The 22,497-nt window shown below is 40.8% G+C and overlaps 2 protein-coding genes across 7 annotated transcripts in view; one reads left to right on the top strand and one right to left on the bottom strand.

Annotated features, from left to right (window-relative positions):
* The window catches only part of Nxpe4 (neurexophilin and PC-esterase domain family member 4), a 247,174-nt gene that overhangs the window by 161,959 nt on the left and 62,718 nt on the right, over positions 1-22,497 (top strand). The window lies entirely within an intron of this gene.
* On the bottom strand, positions 2,188-21,833 carry LOC143439153 (NXPE family member 2). Its single transcript, XM_076925061.1, has 6 exons — positions 21,689-21,833; positions 20,709-20,817; positions 9,082-9,812; positions 5,963-6,024; positions 4,288-4,494; positions 2,188-3,642 (listed from the first exon to the last, which is right to left on the bottom strand). Exons 1-6 carry the CDS (start codon positions 21,709-21,711, stop codon positions 3,107-3,109), a joined length of 1,668 nt encoding a protein of 555 aa, XP_076781176.1. The 5' UTR covers positions 21,712-21,833; the 3' UTR covers positions 2,188-3,106.

Consider the following 22,497-nt stretch of genomic DNA (forward strand, 5'->3'; position numbering starts at 1 on the left):
AACACCCAAATGTTCCAACAAAACATGAAAAGCACTATCTAAAGAAAAATCCAAGCAAACAGTGCTGTGGTACAAGACCTCTTACCATCTGTGACTATTGATCCCTTGGAATATCACTGAAGAAGAATTGAACTTTTAGTTATAACAATAACATGTGACTGTGTCTATCATAGGATACAGAATAACTCTAGAGAAAAAGTAATAGCTATTCTGGGCTGACTTAAATTAGAGCATGCAGGTTGTTAAGGTGAGAAGTGGCATCTGTAGAAGATGTTGTGGGATTTAAGGAAGCACCAGTACATTTGAAAAAACAGTGTAAGGAGACTAGAAATCACAGCACACCAAAATTCTAATGAAGGAACTTGAGGAGAGCTTGCCGTGAAGATAAAAACTTATTAAACAATCAATGGTGCAGTGTTTGGAAGCCATGGAGTTTATACCAAAGCTTCCTATGGGAAGAATGAGAACCAATGAGGAACTCAAACCAAGAGTAGATTCTGAGGGCTTGCGGAGAGCCTTCATTAGTAAAGTGCTTGCTTAGCAAAGGAAATTTTAGGCTCCCCAGAACCTTTTTGTCCTAATGGCATAGTGGTGCATGCTTACAATTCAAGTAATGATGAGATGGTAAAGCAGAGATCAGAAGCCCAACCATATAGCAAGCAAAAAAAAGGAAGGTACCTGATGAACACCCAAAATTGCCTTTTGACCTGCATGCACACATGCGTGCGCGCACACACACACAGAGAAAGACAGACAGAGACACAGAGAGAGGAAGAGGAGAGGGAAAAAGAGGGAAAGAAGAAGAAAGGAAAGGAGAGGAGAGGAGAGGGGAGGGGAGGGGAGGGGAGGGGAGGGGAGGGGAGGGGAGGGGAGGGGAGGGGAGAGGAGAGGAGAGGAGAGGAGAGGAGAGGAGAGGAGAGGAGAGGAGAGGAGAGGAGAGGAGAGGAGAGGAGAGGAGAGGAGAGGAGAGGAGAGGAGAGGAGAGGAGAGGAGAGAACTGGACAGGGCAGGACCTGGAGGACTTGAGTCTTAGCAGCTCACATCTTCCTGCAATTCTAGCTCCAGGGGATCTAACTAACGCCCTCTTCTGACTTCCTTGACCCTTGCGTTCATATGTACACACCCGCACCCACCCACCATCTCCCATGCACACCCAATTAAATATAAAATAAATCTGAATGAAAGAAAATTTAATTTTTATATTTTATTGTGGGTGTTTAAGAGTCTACTCCAAAGCTGTATGATCTGACTATTGCATTAATGTTCTAACTTTATAATCTTACTCTCTTTCACTCACAAACATAATCCAAACATGGGACTTATCCTTGATAAAAATATATCAAGTCTTGAGAAGTAGATAATTATATTTTCTATCAAGAGAAAGATTCTAGAAAGCTTATGAAGTTACCTGAGGTCATTGGAGAGACTCCTGTATCATACTTCTTGGGTCACCTAGAATCAGAATCTTAAAGTATGTATAGTCACATATGTGAAGTTGGTTTTATGCAGTGAGTTTGGGGACTTTGGACTGTGGCTGCTGAATCACAGTAGAATCCAAGCAACAACTGGTTATCAAATCTTAAGGAATTTTTCTAAGCAAGAACACGGCTATTGTGGTCCTTCGACGTTTTCTTCTAAGCATTATCTTTTCTCTGAGCAGATCATTAAAGCTATGTGATTCTGGACTGCACATGCCTTTGAGGAGAGCAGTGGCTGAAGGGATGACTGCATGGTTAAGAGCACTTGCCACACTCCCAGAGGACCAGAGTTCAGTTCCCAGCACCCACATCAGGCAAGCCACAACCACTCCAGCTCCAGAAGATCTGAAGCCCTCTTCTGGCCTCTGCAGATAGCCTCAAACACACGTTCACTAACAGACACGCTCACTCATACACATAAATAATTAAATAACATTTAAAAATAAGAAATGGTGATAATTTACTACTTAAACATCAAACTTGGAAGAGGAAACAAGCCTTTAAATGTGCAACCCTCTCCACAGCCCTGTGATATATAGTGCCCAAAAGGCAAAAATAAACTAAATGTTCATCAACAAATAAACCAAAAATCAAACTATAGTACATATATAGAAAGAAATTATATTCACTCTTTAAAAAAGAAGACATTCTCATACATTTCACATGGTTGAACCTTAAAGACATTGTGCTAAGTGAAACAAGCCAGGCATGAGTTCAAGTGACTTTTATTATTTCATTTATGAGATGTTTAAAACAGTCAAATTTATAGAGGTAGAAAGTATAGCTATAGATGCCAAGATCTGAGGCTCAGGGGAAGTAATGAGTGGGTGTTTAATGGGTTTGATATTTCCATTTGGGATGAACAAAACTGTTCAAAACATGGATTATAATAACGGTGATATGACATAGGACTTTACTTAGCACTGCTGAGTTGCAGGATTAAAAATGATTTGAATGGCAAATTTTTATGGTATGTACATTTAACTACAGTTCTCAATATTCACTTCTTCATGTGTGTAGCAAGAGGTATTAGAAAAGAGATAGGCGGCAGGCTTCCTGGCTCTGCTGCCAAGTTCCCACACTATGCCCAGCACCGGCTGGCCGTCTCAGTCCCGCCGACCTAGCCCTGCAACCAACCTAGCAGTTAGATATCACAATATCCAGTAACCTGGTAAAATTAAAACTTATTTTAAAAGCTTATAATTATAAAGCTTATAATTAGCCAAACAAATTTATATATCAACAATTCTCGAAATACAAGATACCCACACAATGATTTCAAGGTCAATTAATAATAGTAAGATGCCAACACAGATTAGACAAGTTATCCCAATTATCCTAACCTTTTGATATCATATCTACCTATGGCTAGTTAAAGCCACTCTGCTTCATACCTGCCTCTGTTTTCACCTCCCTTCTCTCTCTCTGTCTCTCTCTCTCTACCCTTCGTTCTGCCTCCCTTTTTCCTGTCCAATCACAGGCCTCCTGCTACACTAATATTTAAAATAGATTGGGCAGGGGAATTCCTGACACACATGTGTTAGATTGTATTGTGTATGCAAGTACATATGAGGCTAGAGAGAACAGAGGTAGCGGGGCTGGAGACATTTTCTCCACCTTAAGACCCTCTAGCAAATGTAGTTTAAGAACATGCGAATCTGACTTTCAATCACATTCTCGGGTGGATGGACATCCTTACTTCGATATGCAATTGTCATGTCCCAAGCATCAATGATACCCACATTGAGGTCCCTGAAAATGTCCCTTATAATAAGATTCTGGATGCTTCCATGGAAGTCACTGAATATCTCTATATTTTCACTTATTTCTCTGATGTTTTCCATTTTAATGATCACCTTGGTCTCGGGGCTCCGTAAGAACAGTCTCTCTATGGCCTTTTTGATGTTGATGGCCCTACGGATAAAAACGTTGATGGGAAAGGGTCTGAAGTGCTGGCCAATACCAATGACAATTGCTGTTCCACTGTCTCCTGCCACCTGGTCAATTTCCCGAGGAATATAGTTGTCATCTTTCATGGAGAACTGCTTTTTAGTAACAAAAGGATGGCTGTGTTTTTTCCACTGAATCAAAATATGTCGCTCAATATCCAGAAGGATGTGAGTTTTAAAGATCCCGGCTCCATGGTGATCAAAAAATTTTAAGGCTGATGGGAAACAAATAAATAAAACTTTTAACAAAAGAAATAGCATCACTTTAAAGTGCACACAGTCTGTAAAACTCTGGCCATGATGACTTCTAACTAAAGAATTGGTGCTTAGACAAGGCAGCAGATTTATATCAGCTGCCTTAGAACCTCTACAAACTTTTGAAAATTGTCTTAGAATACATGGATAGGAAAGATAGTACTGGTGCCTATGATTAAACCCCTAAAATAAAGCTTTTATTAAAACTTAAAGCCTAGGGCTGGAGAGATGACTCAGCAGTTAAGAGCAGTGGCTGTTCTTCCAGAGGATCCAAGATAGATTCCCAGCACCCACATGGTTATTCAGAACTACAACGCCAGTTCCAAGGGATCTGATGACCTCTTCTGGGTACTATGGGTACTGCATGCACATGGTACATACAGGCAAAACATCTGTGCACATAAAGAAAAAAATACATAATAAACCATTTGTAAAAATGAAAACAGCTTAAAGTCAAAAGTTTGGCATATTGAAAGTAGTAATAAAATAAAGATCAGATGAGAGCAAATTATATTATTATTGTTATCATTATTGTTATTATTGTTATTATTATTATTTAAAACTCCTCAACATGAGCATAATTTCAAACTAAAACTGAAACATACTTTTCACAACTTTGGGTAAGTAGTAAATCCATTGGCGTAGTGTTGAATCACCCATGAGGTAAATCAGTTTTTTTGCCAAGCAATTATTTATGTCTTGTATTGCCGTGAACTCATTCTGTTCACAATGTGCTGTAATCCACCTTCCTTTCAAAGTATAGCCACTGGGGAAAGGAGTCTCCATTCCAATCTGGCATTTCTTTTTTTGTTCTTGGTAGCTAGCAACAAAAAAATAAAAAGCCCAGAGTAAGTAATTTTTTTTTTATTATCACAAAGTATTTTAAATACTTAAACTAGTTTCTTTATTCTCTTCTTCTCCCTCCTTTTTCATCCTTGTTTTCTTCTTTATGTCTGCCTTCCTTACTTCTACAAATATTTATGTAATATTAATCATGTTCGAGGAATGAATAAAATGTTACCTGGTAGCTCTTCCTGGAGCAGGGTTCTGTTTTCTCGTGCGCCTTTGCAATGTTTCCCTGGGATGTACCTTGTGTCCAGAGACACCCAGGGGTAAGACAGCTAACAACCATGGGGAAGAAACTGTAAATAGGGCTCAGTGGACCAAATGAATATCTCAGCAGTTACACTGGCCTTGGTAAAATATCAACTCTCCTCAGTCTCAAGCTGTTAACTCATGGAAGAGCTTAAATGCTCTTGGGAAATGAGAGTCCCAGGCTCTTTGTGTTAAAATTGTGTTCTCTGATTAATAATAATGATGACACTTTAAATATTTTATTGTGACTAAGACTGAACATGATATTCTCACTGTGGTCTGCCTTCTGCAGAAAAACAATGAGATCATGATCTGTTGTTCCTAACACTCCACTGTTGATATAGCTCAAACTGTCTTCATCAACCCATACTGAATATTCCACCCAGGAAGGTGTCAAGTTGACACAGAGTAACATCACCTGAGAAGGGGAGTCTCAACTGAGGAGTACCAGAATCATATTGGCCTGTGGGCATGTCTGTGTAGGATTCCCTTGATTATTAAGTGATGTAGGAGGAACCAGCTCACCGTGGGTGGCTCCATTCCCTTGAAACATGGCCCTGGGTTATATAATAAAGCTAGCTGAGTAAGACCCTGTGAACAAGCTAATAAGCAGACTTCTCCATAGCTCCTGCTATACCTCTTTGACTGAGAAATGAGTTCTTTGGCCAGAATATTAAGGAGGCCTCATTCCAGTTCCTACTTGAATTTCTGTCTTGGTTTCCCTCTGTGATGGACTGGAACCTAGAAGCATAACCCAAATAGCCTGAACATTTTGAGTAGAGGTAGCTGTAATTCCCTAGAATTTTGTTATCTTATCCACGATGGAAATTGCTGTGAAAATATTTTCTGAGTGCTTAAGAGACTGCTTCTCCTATAGAAGCCCAGAGTTCAATTCCAGCAACCACACGATAGCTCACCACCATCTTCTAGCTCCAAGAGCTCAGATGCCCTCTTCTGATTTCTTCCAGCATTGCACACACATGATAAACACATGATACACATACATGTAGGCAGGCAAACGCACATTAAATAAATAAATAAATAAATAAATAAATATATCTTTAAAACCCAGGGTATCTCATTTGTCCCAGAAAATAAGAGCTCGAAATGGTAAGGTAGAATATATATGTCTCAAAGTAAGGCACTTATTTACATTAGTAAGTTGGTAAGAGCACATGGACTTACTGTTGTTACACGGGGAGGCCATGATGGACAAATTCTTCACCATTTCAACTCCTATGTTGAACCTTCAAGCAATGGGAAGATAAGTTATTCTAACATCTGTCCAGATCTTTAAGAATGAGTCTCTGATTAAGGTGAATTAAAGCACTCTTCATTTTCTGTGAATGTTGTTGTTATTGCTATGTTTGACACACTTAAGGCATTCTGATAAAATAAATGGGTCACTATTTTAGAAAATGGTTTCCCTTCTAATGTTAGGGAAATCTGGAAATCCGGGGTGTCACATCCCCTTGGTATGTAATCAACCAAATCTATCTGTGTATCTATGTATCTAGCTAGCTACCCATCCTTTAATTTTAGCTCTCAGGCATATCCAACCTGATGTGTCATGAATCCCAAGTGAGAAATGTGGTCCAGCATATTTGTAGAGCACAATGTCATGTCACAGTGCCCTATGGTTGGACACTCCTGTGTGATTGCCGTATGCCAGCTATTGCCTTTACCTTCGCCACCATAGTAATTCGGACCGTCACCAAGCTTTTTCTGGGAGAATGTTTCTCCAGTTGAACAGCCTCACTCCCAGAATTTCTAATTCAATTGTTCCATATCAAATTAAAGAACTTGGTTTTTTTCACTTCTTTGGTGAAGCTGAAGCTATAAGGACATTCATTACTCTGACAACACTAACCTAGGTCATTATATTTACTACCTTTATGGTCCTTTGCTTGACCCCAATCTATTTCATTATACTGAAAAAAAAATAACCTTATATGACTTTTCTTCAATGGCCTACAGAATAAATACCAGGCCACATACCACCTCCTATGCATGTCCACCTCTCGAGCTTCATCCTCACCCGTATTTGCTTTCCCACGTCCTTTGGGAATCTGCTTCCCGTGGTTAAATATCTCCTTGAGAGTAGGAATGAGGTCTCTCTTGTATGCTATAATATTCCAAACGTTTAGCCTCATAAGTACCACCTCCAGGCATCAGTTCTAAAAACCCCACTGGTGGTTTTATCGTATGAAATCAGACTTATTTGACTAAGAATGCATTGCGGCTGGAGGAAGGTGGGACTCGAACTGAGGGAGAGGTAAGAACTGCAAAACCAGTTCTGCAGAAACTTCCAAGAAAGACAAAGGAGCTATTTTCCAACACCAAAGGGGGATTGAGAATCCCAAGAAAGGGGCTTTCAGGACAAGTGAGAATAGTGTGTATTACAGTCTAGAATTTATTCTCCGTCATCTAACCCAGGTAAGACTGAATACCGTAAGTAATCAAAACCTGGCCATGTTGTCAATTTGGTTCCAAAAGCCACATTTGAGACTGTCTTAGAATTAGGATTAAAGTATATGTTAGTTGTATAAGTATACTTATTTTAATGTCTTTTTAATAATTATGTGTGCATGCTTTTTTTAAAAAATACTGTAATATTACATATAGATTTTCTGGCCATTTGGGAACTTTGAATTTCCTGTCACATAACCAGGAGACTATGTCAGGATGGGTCTTCCAATCCAGGCTTAGTGAAGTCTACCTTAAGAGAGGGTGATATGTGTCCAGTGAAAAGGACAGAAATTCAACATAAATGACCCGTTCTCTGAGGATAAGAGATGGTTCTGACATAGTCAACGCAAAAAAAAAAAAAAAAAGAAAAAAGAAAAAAAAAAAGAAAAAAAAAGATTTCTTTCTAATTTCTTTCTATATCCCTGTAATCATCTTTTCTTTTTTAATTTTCTGTTTATAACTTTAATTTTTATTTTATTTTATGTGTGTGGGTGGTTTGTCTATGTGTGTGTGTGTGTGTGTGTTTGTGTGTGTGTGTGTGTGTGTGTGTATGTGTATTGTATGTGTATGTGTATGTGTATGTGTATGTGTATGTGTATGTGTATGTGTATGTGTATGTGTGTGTGCCCACTGAGGCCAGAAAATAACATTGAATCCCATGGATCTAGAGTTCTAGATTATTGTGAGCCACCATGTGGTTACTTAGAATTGAACCTGGGTCCTCTGAAGAGCACTAAGTGCTCTTAACCACTGAGCAATCTCTTCATCCCTGTTATTATCATTTTTCATATTAAAAATAAATATTTGATCCATAGGACAAAGCTGTAGATCTCTTCATGCGTTTTGGGGGGAAACCAAGAGGAGAGGGAGGAAGAGCAGTGCAGTCTAGTAGAGAGGGAGGGTCAATTGTGCCCTACTCTCTTATGTCCCCATGTTTGAACTGGATTTGAACTTGAATTTCCAGGGTGCTATTCTGTCCAGTTGCTCTCCTGGACACATCATAAAAACAAGTCCTCCCAACAGCAGTAGTTCCAGGGCTATGGAGCCAAAAGCTCTTCAAAGGAGTTATCAGGAGACGACAGCTGATCCAAGGGTTTGGAAAGGCAAGTCGTGAAATAGATGCTCAGCTTGATTGACAGAGAGGAGAACAACATGAACGTGAAACAAGAAGCCTGTAAACAGGTTAGAGTCTGAGCTCCACCCTCAGAACTGTGCAGCCATAGAAATGGTTTTAAGCAAGGAAAAGTTAATCTATATTAACGTATATGCGTTTTGGAGACATAAGCTTCGGTGTAGAGCAAAGCTCAAGAGAAATGTGGGTGAGGACAGAGAGGGGCACCTGAGATCACTGGTACCATCTAACTGAAGCCAGATGATAGCTCATCTAGGAGAAACACCAGTGACAGACAGGAGTGAGTTCAGGAGACCATTCACATGTACAGTTTCTAAAGGTTTGTGATTGGTTAGATTAAAGCATAGAGTAAACCGATCCTACTCATTCAGTTAATGGTCCATGGGACGATATTTCCTGAATATATTATAGGTAATACTGGCTCATAAAAAAAGACATATTGAATCTGGAATCACCATACACAGTGAAAAATAAGACATATATACTGTGTAAGACACGTCACCGTTGCACGCCTCTCAGCCAGCAAGCAGTCCCAGTGGTAACCCTGAATGCCAGCTGAGCTACCTCTGGAGGATGGACCTAATTCTAACTCAATCAAAACTGACCTGACAGTTTGGTGAGTCAAAGTTAATGGATTCAACAGTTTGGTCAGATCTAAAGTCTATCTTCCTGTAGTCCTTAATGAATTTGAAGCCATGTTTACCTCTGGAAAAGGAGCTTCTCCTTAGGACTGAGGTAGGAGACATCACTATTCTTGCTTGTCATATGGGTCAGGGCCTCACAGTGAATACCCGAAAGCTTCAAGCAGTAGAAGGCTTCGTGATCTCGAGCATCCAGATATTGACACAGCTCCGCACTTGTGTTTAAGGTAAGGCCACATTCAGTGAGGACAGGGAAGGTGCCATTAAGAAACTGGCCAGTGAAGATAATTTTGCCATAGCCTTGGTTCCTGGCTCTCCAGAGAGCTGACACCCCTTCACTGGGGTGCATGAGCAGGATAGACAGGGAGACCGGGCCCTCCCAGAACAGAGTGAAGCTGACAAGGTAGGTGCCATTGTTGAAGTCTGTCACCTTTCCAGAAGCGCCTGCCTTCAGGGCTGGGGAGGACATGCTGGCTCTCAGGAAGTCCCCACCATACCCCTTCCTGTGACCAAAATAGTCCTTGGCCACCAGCAAGACATCCAGCTGGTCTCCCACGCAGTACATGCGCTGAGGGTTGAGGATGGTGGCCGTGCTCTGTTTGGCGCTGGTGGTGCTGCTTTGGTTGTGGAAAGGTCTGGGTGGGATCTGCTGGTTTAGCTTCTCCAGGATGGCCATGACTGCTGGCTCTGCCTCTACTGAGGCTGCTGTGCTCTGAATCGTTTCCGAGTGCAAGAACTCCTTGAAGATGTGCCATCGTCTCAGAATGATGGGCTTGTTTAAGTGAAACATAAACTGAAGTATTGAAAAGGACATGTTTACTAACGGCAATTATGAGAGTTTGCTTTCAATATAAACTAGTGTGACCCATTCTATGCCTTTTAGTGGGATGAAATTACATTAGACACCAGATCAGTTAGTTTTCCATTAGGGAATGAGAGGAATTGATTTTCACATAGTATGTCTACTGCTGCTAGCAGATACTTTCTTTTGGAATCATTGCCTTAAAAGTGTGTGTGTGTGTGTGTGTGTGTGTGTGTGTGTGTGTGTGTGTGTTTGCGTGCATGTGTGTGTGTGCATGCATGTATGTAATATTATTTTATTATTGAATCTAAGTTTGTTCACCTTCCCATCCTTCCATCTATCTTTTTTTAATGAAAATCCTGTAAACATCTCATACAAAATCTGGGAAACAAAGCAAATATTTAAAATTATGATTTCATCTAAATTCCATTTTATAGTACTATATATTTTATGTTCCCTACATTGCCTCTCATTTATATTTTTTTAACTACATTGTAATTATAGCAAGAATATAGTTTTAACATTTTTGTAACTATACTATAAACTATAACTACTTAAAGCTTGCTAAATAATTTTTGTGATCTTTATTTTTATTGAGTTTGGCATAACCCATCAGGCAAACACCGTGGACCATAAGCCCTATGCTATTAAACAACTGGTTGTATCTACTAGTTACCATTTTACATAATACTAGGATATTTCTCAGTTTTTCATGTATAGAATTACCTCTTTATGGTAGAGTCCTGGGGATGAAATTATGCAATCATACATTACACGAATAAGTGCCAACCAGTCAAACAAGATGATATTTTCACTGCCAAGTATGTGTATTCATCATCCTTCCTTCCTTCTTTCCTTTCTTCTTTTATTTCTTCCTTTCTGTGACAGGGTCCTCTATATAGCCCTGGATACACTGGAACTCCCTGAGAAGACCAAGCTGGCCTTAAACTCACAGAGATCTGCCTGCCACTGCCTCCCAAGTGCTGCAATTAAAGGCATGAGCCATCATGCCTACCTGCCAAATATGTTCAAAGGTAAGGGTTAAAATGGTCACTAACAATATGTAAGACTAACCTTCGTGCTATGCCTGTCTCACTGGTCATTGTAGCAGACAAATCAGAAGGGTTGTGACTAATGACCTTTGTCTGAAATACCAAGAGAAAGATTTAATGGAATGAACCACTTACTTACCAGTCAATAAATGCTATTTTAAGTATCTGAATTATGAATTATGAAGAAATGTGACTCCCAGTTTCAGATCCTTTCAAGTCTCTGGAGTCTCCCTTGCCTACAGAGGCCTTCATTTACCCAGCAAGTTAAAATGGCACAGAGGGACCAGGTTCAGAAATCTAGCTGTGTTTGTCCACTGGGTTATTTGAGTTTTGCTTTTCAGTAGTCTAAACATTAATTGATGTCTCTCTGATGATTAGCTATGTTGAAGGTTTATATACCTATTGGTCATTCATATTTCTCCCTCTGAAAATTATCTATTCCAGCTCTCTATGCATTTTCTAGTAGTGTGGTTTATAAAATTGCCACTGAGTTTGAAGTTCCTTACACATGTGAACCCCTTTATCCAATATACAGCTTGCAAATGTCTCCCCACATGGTACACGGTTTTACCTTGTAGACTGCTTTCTTGGCCACATGGGTTTAGAATGCAGTTTGTTTTAGCTTTTCATATCCCTTTGGAGTTGTATACAAAACTTTCTGCCAATAACAATGTCAAGAAACTACCCTTGTATGCTTCCAGCATTCTATAATTTCAAACCTTGCCTCTTTGCTTCCTCTTGCATGAATTTTATGCATGATATTGAAAGGGGCCAGTTATATTCTTATAGTTAGATTTCCAGTTTTCCCAATACAATTTCTTAGACTGTCCTTCTTCCACTGTATATTCTTGGCATTATTGTAGTAGACAACTGGCAATAAATGCATGGGTTTGTTTCTGGGCTCTCTATTCTATTTTGATGACTATATTTTATAGTAGATTTAGAGAGCAGATGTGTAAATGCTTCTAGCTTTGTTATTTTTGGAAGGTTCGGGAATTTTAATGATACTTTACAAATTTTATACATTTTTTTATTTCTATTAGAAATAGCTTTGGGATTCTTATCAATAATGTATTAACTCTGTCCATGGTCTTGGGTCATATGGAACCTTAATGTTCATAGTCATCCATGAACACACTCTAGTTTTCTATTCTGGGTACCTTCTTCAGTTTCTTCTATTAATGTTTTACAATGTTCAGTGTATTGGTCTTTTTTCTATGTGTTTTAATATATCCTGAAATATGTCACTGTTTCTCCTGCATACATGAGATTGCTGTCTTGAGTTCTTTACTGAGTAGTTTGTGGATCATATAAAGCCATGTTTCTGGTTGTTATGTGTTGATTTGTATAACATTTGTTTCAAAAGATGTATATCTTTTTGCATGTTCACCAATATGTCTGACCTAATGTGACCAATCACTCTGTAATCCTCCTGTCTGTTATTTTCTCACCCTCTCTTCTACTAGGTAATCATTTTTTAAGAACTTGGTCCACAGTCTTCATCACTAAAGGTTCTGATATTCTCCAGGTAGACCATTAATATCCACTGCTGTAGAGCCTTCAGTGCCCACATCCCTTTGTGTCCAACCCCTTTCAGACCTACAGCAATATTCCCATTGCAAATACATTTCTATTCTCTAGCCTAACTTGAAAACAACTGTACATTTTCTTTACCACTTTATAACTCCTTCTATTGTATCATTTCCATAAGATTTTAAATCTACTCAAGTATCTCTGTTACACTTGTTTATTTTGGAGGGAGCATGTGCCACAGCACATACTGGAAGTCAAAGAACAATTTCGGGGAATCAATTCTCTCCTACCACGTGGGTCTTGGGAACAAACTTATGTCATCAGTTTTGGACCTTTACTGACTAAGCCATCCCACTGGCCCTTGAGTGTCTCCAATACTAAAGGAGGCAAGCCATTTCAATACCTTATTCTCCTTTAACTAGTATAGTATTCTTTTGCGCATTCCAAGCTCCCACAAGTCAAGCGTCTTGAGAGTTCTCTCCCATCCCTGTTGGCAGTCTCTCTGCCACCACTCATGCATTATTTGACTTAGTGTTTACTTTCCACCTCATTACTAATGACTCTTCCCGCTCTCCAGCTCACTCATGACAATGTGTCAGAGTCCCACAAACTCAACTGTCTAGAGCTTAAGAAACCTATTACGTTTAAAATCGAACATTTCTCAACAGCAGATTGGTATATTCAATCATGTGTCTAAGGAAGATCTCCACTCAGGTGACTTTAAAAGGCCCTAGAGGTAAACACTCACTTCTAAATGTATCCTTTGTCCTCCAATATTATTCCTCCTACTTTACTTCAATAAGTGACATCACCATCCATGAAGTTGTACAAACCTCATACATAGCGCCTGGTTAACTCTGAGTCCTTACCTCTCACAGCCACTCAGACGTGCCTTCAATTCGTTAATTGCTAAATGAGCTGGTCTTTTTGGAAGCTATGCCCCATTAAAAGATAACGAATGTCTATCCCTTCAAAGCCATTCTTCCTTTTTGTTTTTCAACTAAACCATATTGGAAAAACTTACAATGCACCAGCTAAAATCACCAAGTCATTATGATTTCTGGTGTGTGTGTGTGTGTGTGTGTGTGTGTGTGTGTGTGTGTGTGTGCATGTGCATAAATATCCTGTGAACATTCATGTATGCATACATTTGTATGTGCAGGTACATATGAATGCCAGAAGTTAATATCAATTGTTCTTCACCTTATTCCTTAAAAGAGGCTCTCTCTCTCTCTCTCTCTCTCTCTCTCTCTCTCTCTCTCTCTCTCTCTCTCTGAATCTGAAAAACACAGATTAAGCTAGACTGGCTGGCCAGCAAGCCCCAGGCATCCATCTGTACTTTCCAGCTCTGGAATTACAAACAGATGTTACCATACCCCACACCCTGCATTGCTTTAAAAAAAAAAAAAATGTTGAAGAACCAAACTCAGGTCTTCATGTTTGGCAAACACTTTACCAACTGAATCATCTTCCTGGCCCTCTGGCCTTTTGAGGACGCCTTGAACTAAGCACACCAATACATGTTCCTTTCTGGACTCCTATCTATGCATGCACCCTGAGCATACTCAGAAAATGCGTCCAGCCTTACCTGCCACTTTCCTGTAGGAATATGTTTATGGTTCCCCTATAAAATCCTCATGCTTACTTTATTTAGAGAGAACATTGCTTTGCAAATAGCTTGGTACTTTCCTTATCTGCTGCAAATAACTGTTCATTTACTCTCTTTCTTTATGGCTTTGTACTCACAAACATGCAAATCCACCGCCTTTGACTACAAAATTGATGGCCCAGCTAGGACATTTGCTTGAAAGTCCCTGGGTTTTTGCTACTCAGTTCCTGTTCGGAGAGGCCAGTCAACAATGATACTTTATCCTAAACAATCTTTCCTCCTTGCTAGAAGCAGATCCTGAGCCTATAAGGAAGGAAAAACCCCATCGGGAAGACTAATTCACTATCTTGGCAACTCCTACCCTTCTGGAAAATTCTTTAACCACTCTGACACTTTTGTTCAGAAGTTTTCTTGAATCAGAAAGTAATGGTGGGGCCATTTATATACTCGTGGAGAAGAACTGTGTGGGTTGAAGTATGTGCGAAGGTTATTAGCAGATTTAGCAGATTGTACCCAACAACATTTAGAGATCTGTGGGAACTGGGAGAAAACTGTCCTGGCCAGTCTGCTCAGAGACGCTGCCACAGGAAGCCTCAGAGCAGATCTGGAAAATCAAAAGGAATATGTCTTGGTTGCTGATGGTTTCAGTGTAGGGAGACTGAAAGGCATTTCCACCTTGAAGACCTAAACAGAAGTCTAGGACATTATGGAGGTTTTGTTCTGTTTGATTTTTAAGTCTGAAGACACAAGGGTTGTAATACTACAGTTTACATATTCTCAAATCCTTTGACAATGGATCAAATTCAAACTTCATACCCAAGTAAAGAAATGTAAAACTTACATTCTAACAAACTCATTTGAGCCTTAACACAGGAGGACTCCCTCTTGAGAAGCGGATACCCACACTTGAGCACCCATCCCTCTCTTTCTAGTAATTCCTGTGCTGAGACTCCATTCTGCTTCATACTCATCTAAATAGAAGCCTCTGAAAAGAATTCAGCCGGTAAGAGGCAGCAGGATGATGCTCCCGCTCCCGCTCCTACTCTCCCTGCTCCTCTCGCTCCTCCTGCTCCTCCTGCTCCTCCTGCTCCTCCTGCTCCTCCTCCTGCTCCTGCTCCCAGATTCTTTACAATCACTGACCCTGACAAATGATTATGAGGTTCTCTGACTCCCTCTTAGCCACTCCACCCTGCCCTGCCCTGCCCTGCTCTGCTACTTTGCCTACCTTGCTTTAGTTTTCTGAAGCTGGGACTCCTGTGAGCTCTCCCCTGAAATCCTGTAAGGAGCAGAGGAAGTATGTATTGTGAGTGAAGTGTGTATTTTGACACAGGGTTAGCCTGGTCTGTAGAGGGCTCTCAAACTAATTGGCCTGTGCTAATTAGTAAAGCCATACCATAGGCCAGGCTCAAGAGAGATGGTAAAGATTTTCTTGGGAGTCCGAGTATGAGTGTTTATGAATGATTAGTGTGCACAAAGACTAGCAACAACAGCTTCTTCCTCCTGGATGTTTGAAGTTTGAGAGCTGGCCTACAGAGACCTCTTACCAAACCTAGATTACCTCATTCCATGCTGTACCTAATAAACATGCTGGGGTTCCAGGTTACAGTGGTAGGAACAGCTGTAGAAGCAGTGGGAATGGAAGCAGTTAGGGAAACCCACCCGATCCCAGAGTCGTTGTACGGTGTCTACATGTCTGTCCTTTCATCATTTCCCACCGCCCAAGTCAGGACCTTGGCATGTGGCAAGACCCATTCCTAACATCATAAGCAACTTCATTACATGCGTGATAGCTTCCCAAGACTTTGTCAAGATGACCAGTTCTGGGGTGATACCCAGGTGAGTGGACCTCACCAGGCAGCTCCTTCTAGAATTCAAAACACACTAGAAATGGCTATTTTGTGTGTAGCATTTTACAGCTCTCTATTGACCTTGAGAGCTTTCTCTGAGTGCTCCTTGCTGGTCCTGTCCTGTCTTCTTCCTAGAGACCAGGTTTTCTCTCCACTTTTGGTTACACTATGGCCCCAAGTGAAGGGTCAATGCCCTTTTGTCAAGGCAGTTTCTACATGCTTGCTTGTTTCAGATGCACTCAAATCTTTAACAAATAGGTCATCAAAATCTGTTCTCAAGAGAAAACAGAGCTTTCTTCAAACCAGTATAGTGTTATACTTAGCCCTTAGTATAGCCCTTAGCTATTTAAGATACAAGGCTCATGCCTTCTGCTTCAGCTTCTTGTGTTTTTATCAGAATACAAAGTTATTTTATTAAAAAGTTTTCTCAGTTTTGGAAAAAAAATAATGGTAAGAAAGACCAAAGGGAACCATAGAACTTAAAAAGATACATAAAAAAGTTATGGGCATAAAACACATTTTGTTTTTAAAAATGCATTTAGATGAAAAAAGTGTTTGAGTGGTAGACTAGTTGTATCCTTAAGTAAAGACTTATTTTAAAAGGAAACAGAAGAAATTAAAGAACAAAACCACAAATTCTAAGCATACTTCAGAAGGTCCAAAAAAGTTAGAAAAAAAAAAAAAAAGAAAGAAAGCTAAAATGTAAAGTACAATTATGTGCATGTGATTGAGTTGATGTCAATAAATGTTATTTAAAACTTGCCAAGCTGGGTGTTACCCATATTCCTTATTACATTTCATCAGTCAGTCCACCCAGAATTGAGAAAAAGATACAAAAGCACACAGTGAGATGTGCCACCCTCCCAACTCCTCCATTTCCCACTCCCCACCCCTGACATGCACATATACACACACCCACATACACACACAGAGAGAGACAGAGAGACAGAGAGACAGAGAGACAGACAGAGAGAATCAACTTTTTATTTTGTCTTTTGGCATTTTCAGTGTGGAGATTAAAATAATGACAATCCAAAGTCTGAGGCAAATGATTACAAGCAAGAAAAGAATCCCAGTTCTAGCCCTGGGGAAGAGTTAAGGCCAGTAAGAACTTGTCTGTAGGAAGAAAGCCCACAGAAGCAGGAAAGGATTCTAAAGGGACTGATATTTGCCACAGCTCTGGGGAAACCAGAGATCTAGAAAGTAACTGTCCTCGGCCCACTGTGGAGGATAGGAGCACCTTGACTCCTCGATAGGGTGGGGGCACCTTGACTGTTCAGTGGGGTGGGGTGGGGGTGCCTTGACTCCCTCAGTGGGGTGGGATGTGCAGGGAGTCTTGACCTCTCTGAAGGTGCAGTGTGGGAAACCAGTGTGAGGGAGGATGTCTCGCCCTGCAAACGCCAGCTCCCATCAAAGCCCAGTTTCCCAAGCTCTCCTAGAAAAGCTTACTCAAGCAACTAGAGATCACCATGGAGGTTCTTCCAGTAACTCTTGATATGGCAGATGAAAATGCTAATTTTCTTCTCACTAATGGAGCTTACAAAATGGATCTTTAGGATGATAAATACAGCTGCCTATACTTCAAAGCCAAAGGGAATTACTATTGTCAGCCCTAGGACTTGCCCCAGAATTGCTTTGCATGGGATGGAAATCCCAGAAGGACTCTAAAGCTAAGATGCTGATGGTGAGATGGTATCTGCTACAGGAGCGCTGTGTAGCTTCCAAAACAGTTCCAATAACACTTCCCCCAGATTCTAGTCACTTGCATTTTAAGGAACTAAAATGAGTACAAAGTCCATAGTCTAAACACTCATAAGGACTTGTCCATTCTGTCCCTCTAATAAACCAGGAGAAAGAACCAAACCACTGCCTTTCTTTACCCTAGGACACTATGGGACAGGTTCATCCTGAGGAACAGAGAGACGATTAGAATTTACACAAACAATCACCATGGAATATATAAATACCTTCTGATGTTTGCTGACACTGTCTCGGGATGGATGGGAAAGCTTGACAAGGCCATATTTTTATCTTCCTAAATCTGGGTTTGTTTTGTTTTTGTTTTTAGTTTGCTTGTTTTTTTATTTTCACTTTTTGTTTTAGAGGCTTTTGCTTTGTTTTGTTTTGTTTTAACACAAAGGATCTCATTCTTAATTCAAAAGCCCAATGGGCTTAGTATTAATTAATTAGTATTAATTAACTTAGTATTCTGACAGTCTCACGAGGTAAATCTGAGTCATAATGAAAGTAGAAATGCTATGTATATAGACCTGACCCTAAACATGACTACTGTACACTACGCAGTGCATCATATGGGAAGAGGGAGATGTGCTAATAGCAGGGCTAACCAGAAAGCCTCCTTCTGGCCTGACTCTGCTGTTTCTCTGGATCACCTCCCCCACTCTCCATCCCCTGCAGCTCTCTTCTGCTCGAAGCAAACAGATAAGAGAAGCGTGTCTCCTGGCTGAGGAAGAAGATTGACAGACAAACAGCTAAAAGTTCACTTTGCTAAAAGGTGTTCCTGGGCAATTACTAAATTGTCCCATAGTGCAATTCATTATGAAAAAAGAAGCTCTATACAAAGCAGCTCAGGTTTAAAGAAGACCACACAGCTAGCCTAATTGAGCATATTGCTGATGATAGAACATCCTGATGGGACCAACGGTATTACCCATCAAAGAGCATTACACAGAAGCTTGCTGCCTAGGGACATGGACTTCATAGTCATGCCACCAGCTTAGGCTACATGAAAGATCCCTACAGTCTAAAGTAAAGGTTGAGCTCACAATAAAACACATAAACAATCAAGAGCAGGTTACATCTTCTCAAAATAGTCTCCTACAGAGAGGCAAGTCTCCACCACATGAGCTAAGAGGTTGGATGTATGTTAAAATCTGAAGGGAAGAGGGTCCCTTTGGCCTCAGATTAACACAATTTGATAGTACGTTATTTGATCTTGCTAATTACTTAATCCCAGAGTCAAGATGGAACAAGAACAAAAGGATTCAAGTGAGCCCACAAATGTCTGCTTCTTCTGACTGGGGTCACGGCTCACATAGAAGCCTTTAAGAAGTCATGTGGGTACAGCAGAGAAGATTTCCTCTGCCCACTCGTTGTTCTGCCCTCCTCACTCTGTGTGTGTGTGTGTGTGTGTCTGTGTGTAAGGATGTGTGAGTGTGTGTGTATGCATGTGTATACACACATGCACATGTGACATATATGGACATCACATACAGCATGTATACAGAGATAAAAGATCAATCTTGTCTGTCAGTTCCCCCTCCACCTTGTTTTGAGACAGGGTGTACACCAGGGTACTTGTTTTTTTGTTTGTTTGTTTTGAGATAGGTTTGTTACGTACCCAATCTAATATCAAATTCACTATGTAGCCAAGGCTAGTCTCAGATTTGTTAAGTAGCCCAGACCTAGTCTCAAATGTATGATCTTCTTGCCTTGGCCTCCAGAGTGCTGGAATTACAGGTGTTTTCCACATCACTCAGTTACTACAAGGTAACACTAGGGGCAAACTCCCCTGCTTATGGAGGAGAGAGCTTCCATGTGCTCTAAAAGACTACAGGTACCTTCAGAGTTGTTTGTTTCCATAAAGAAGCTTCTGAGAAATCAGCCAGGGTCACCAAATCAGTCTGACTCTTTCCTAATGGTAGTGTAGGGTAGACATGGTCTATTACAATGTTAAACTGCACACGCCCAGAGGTGAGCATGTCCACCATCTTCCCTTTTTTGGGTACCTGATCTAGGACCTACATCAAGCATGCTCAGAAACGTTCATCTTAAACTGGGGAAATCCAAGACTGTGCCTGTGTCTGCATGGAATTTTCTGTCTAAATAAGGATAGGCTCCTCAGATAAGATCCTCACGTGCCCATCGTTCTAAGAGAACAGTGCCTTGCAAACAATGCCAGCATCTCCTTGCTTGCAACAGGTATTTCTTCCTCCACTCTTTTGGTACTTTTTGTCTCTGTAACTGCCAAGATGTGAGCCTAGGACATTTGGTTACAAATCCTGCCTTAAATTGGTTGACTTTTCCCTTCCTGGTGCCTTCTCAGGTCATTGTTACTTCTTACCTGGGTCAGATCACCAAAAAACAAACAAACAAACTTTTTCTTTACTTTGTTACTAAGAAGTTATTTGTCTAGCATCTGTTATGGGTCTGCCCTAGGCTTATCGAAGCAAGTAAGGACACAGCAAAATCCTTGTTGTCCTAGAGGTTACCATATATTAGCAGAGATAGGCCAGCAATCAATGGTTGTAATGAGTTGTTAAATCCTACAGTACAACAGTAGCAAGCAAAAGGTAATGTGAAAAAGAAGGCAAGTCAAGAAAGAGAATCCAGAGGCGGAGAGGGAGCTGCATCGTCGGTCAAGAAGATAACATCTGAGCGATCAGATGATTGGGGAGAGGAGGAATGGAGAGTCCAGTCAAATAAGGCTTCAGAAGGGGAAAAATCCAAGCAACACTAAGTGAACTGTACAAAGAATAACAAAACATCCGAGATGGAGGAAGGAGACTGAGACAGAAACAGGTTTCTCTATGTTTCAACAGCGTTGGTTTATAGCCTCTGAGGCTATAGGAGGAGATAATGTTGAGACAGGTGGCAACGCCAAGCAGTAAGGAGAGGCACAAATCCACCTGCCACTAAAGAAACAAGAACTGCATATGTACATATACTGTGCAAGGGAGCTGTGTCAAACAGAGACCCTGCTTATGGTGCCTTGCTAAGATGATAGCACTGTTAACATTTACTTTTTGCGTTTACAAAGAGTAGCATTCAAGTGAAGCCGCTCTGACCCACCCCAGGAAATTATGAAATAGGAAACAATTCTTACCTCTGGGCGGTCTTTTGAAGCCATGAAGACAACCAAGAAAACAAAGATAATTAACACCATCAGGAACAGTTTCCGAGCTGAGGCATTTGGAAGCGAAGAGAGCAGTATCCTAGGGGTGTGGATAGGAGAAGTCATACAAGGTTAAAGTAAAACGACCCGGCTCCTCTGAGAGCTTCGCTTGCTCCTCTGTCGTCTCAGAGTGGGATCTCTTGGGATTTTGCCAAGTCACTATTGAAAATCAGATAGAGGGCTTTTCCTTGAGGCAGAGAACAAAACAAGTTGAGAGACTGCAGGTTTCTGACTCAGGAGAGATTTCCGAGCTGTGCCAGAACAGATCTGGAAACTTTTCTTGTATTCAGGACTTTGGGTGGACAGTCAGGTCAAGTCAGCGATCCTTTGCAAAGAGAATCTCCTTCCTGAAATTCTCCCAAGGCCCTACTCATCTGATAAGTGTCTCCCTGGTGCAGTAATCAATCTCTCATTTATTTATTCCACTTGTAAAGCAGCTTCCTTCCACCTCAGGTTATATCTTTTTATGTCACAATAGCTGATCAACAATTTCTCCCAAAGAACAGCAGTTTCAGAAAAACTTAAGTGTTGAGTGGCCAAAGTTTGCATCTTACTGTTTTTTTTTTTTTTAAATTCAGAATCTCAAAAAAAGCAAAGAACTAAATTCTGACAGTGTTCCTCAAAAGTTTTTTTTTTTTTACGAGAGTCACAGACTCAACATGTCTCCACATACATACACATATTATTCATATAGTTGGCATAAATCAGTGCTTATCCTTACTACATATGAAGCAGTCGTTTTTCCTGCCTAGTCTACATGGTCCCATGCCATTCTTTCCAACTTTAAGGTGTTTTCAAGCCCATATCACATAACTTTTCAATCCCCTACAGCAAAGCCCCAGCAAGTCTGTAGTCCTCCCACTGGCCCCCGTAGCGAAGTCAACCGGGAAGAGTAGAAAGTACATACATACCTATGGCTAAGGATCCCCCTCATGGTCTCATGCTCTCCTACAGCACTTAGAGCACCTAGAGAGGCTCCTCTTTACATTTCTTTCAGTGTTGGAGTTTCTATATAAAGCTTCAATAATCAAAAGCTGACCTTTGATTTGTAGGCACAGTGCCATCGCAGAGATCTCCAACCTTAGTATCCTGTTCCTGTTTACCACGAATCGGGAGGAAGCTCTGGAGTTTGCTTTTATAGAGGTCGTGATAGGCAGGACATGGGGGGCTGGCTTTTCTTCACTTCCAGCCAGACCTCCCATGCTTATGATTGATAGTGCTCCCTCCCACTCCATCCCACCCCACCTGTTGCTTATGATAGTGCTCCCTACCCCACCACTCCACCCTTTCCTCAGGTTTTATCCAGCCGTCCAGTCAGTCTGTAGTCCCTGCCTCCAAGACAGTTTTGCTGTATCTGAAGCATTTGGAAGAAGACAAAGTAAGCCCCGGACCACAGGACTGCCTCAGAGTTATGAGCCTCACCTTCTAGAGATGCCTCAAACATCCCAACAATTTCAATAAAATCTGAGGCCACAAGCAGAGCATCCACAGATCCCAATCCCACGGGAACCTGTATGATGTAGTGAGGACTGCAGAGGGCAGAGGTGACAGGACCCCAAGGATGCTTAGCAGCCACAAAGAGATATGTCAAGGACATTCTACCACCACAGGACATGGGACCAAATGTGGACACAACATTTGCTCTTCAAGAGGGTGATCCATATCTAAATCTCTTTGTATAAATATATATAGATAGTTATGTACATACATGCGTGTATTG

This window comes from Arvicanthis niloticus, chromosome 26 (genome assembly GCF_011762505.2).
Source record: "Arvicanthis niloticus isolate mArvNil1 chromosome 26, mArvNil1.pat.X, whole genome shotgun sequence".
In the NCBI taxonomy this organism is placed as follows: Eukaryota; Metazoa; Chordata; class Mammalia; order Rodentia; family Muridae; genus Arvicanthis; species Arvicanthis niloticus.

What these genes read in the sequence shown, in the direction of transcription:
- LOC143439153 (XM_076925061.1), bottom strand. Translation starts at nt 21,711, where the DNA reads ATGAGGGGGATCCTTAGCCATAG. An exon ending in GGCCTCCCCGTGTAACAACA is followed by an intron (nt 4,495 to 5,962) that starts GTAAGTCCATGT and finishes CTAGCTACCAAG; the next exon opens with AACAAAAAAAGAAATGCCAG. An exon ending in CTTACCCAAAGTTGTGAAAA is followed by an intron (nt 3,643 to 4,287) that starts GTATGTTTCAGT and finishes GTTTCCCATCAG; the next exon opens with CCTTAAAATTTTTTGATCAC.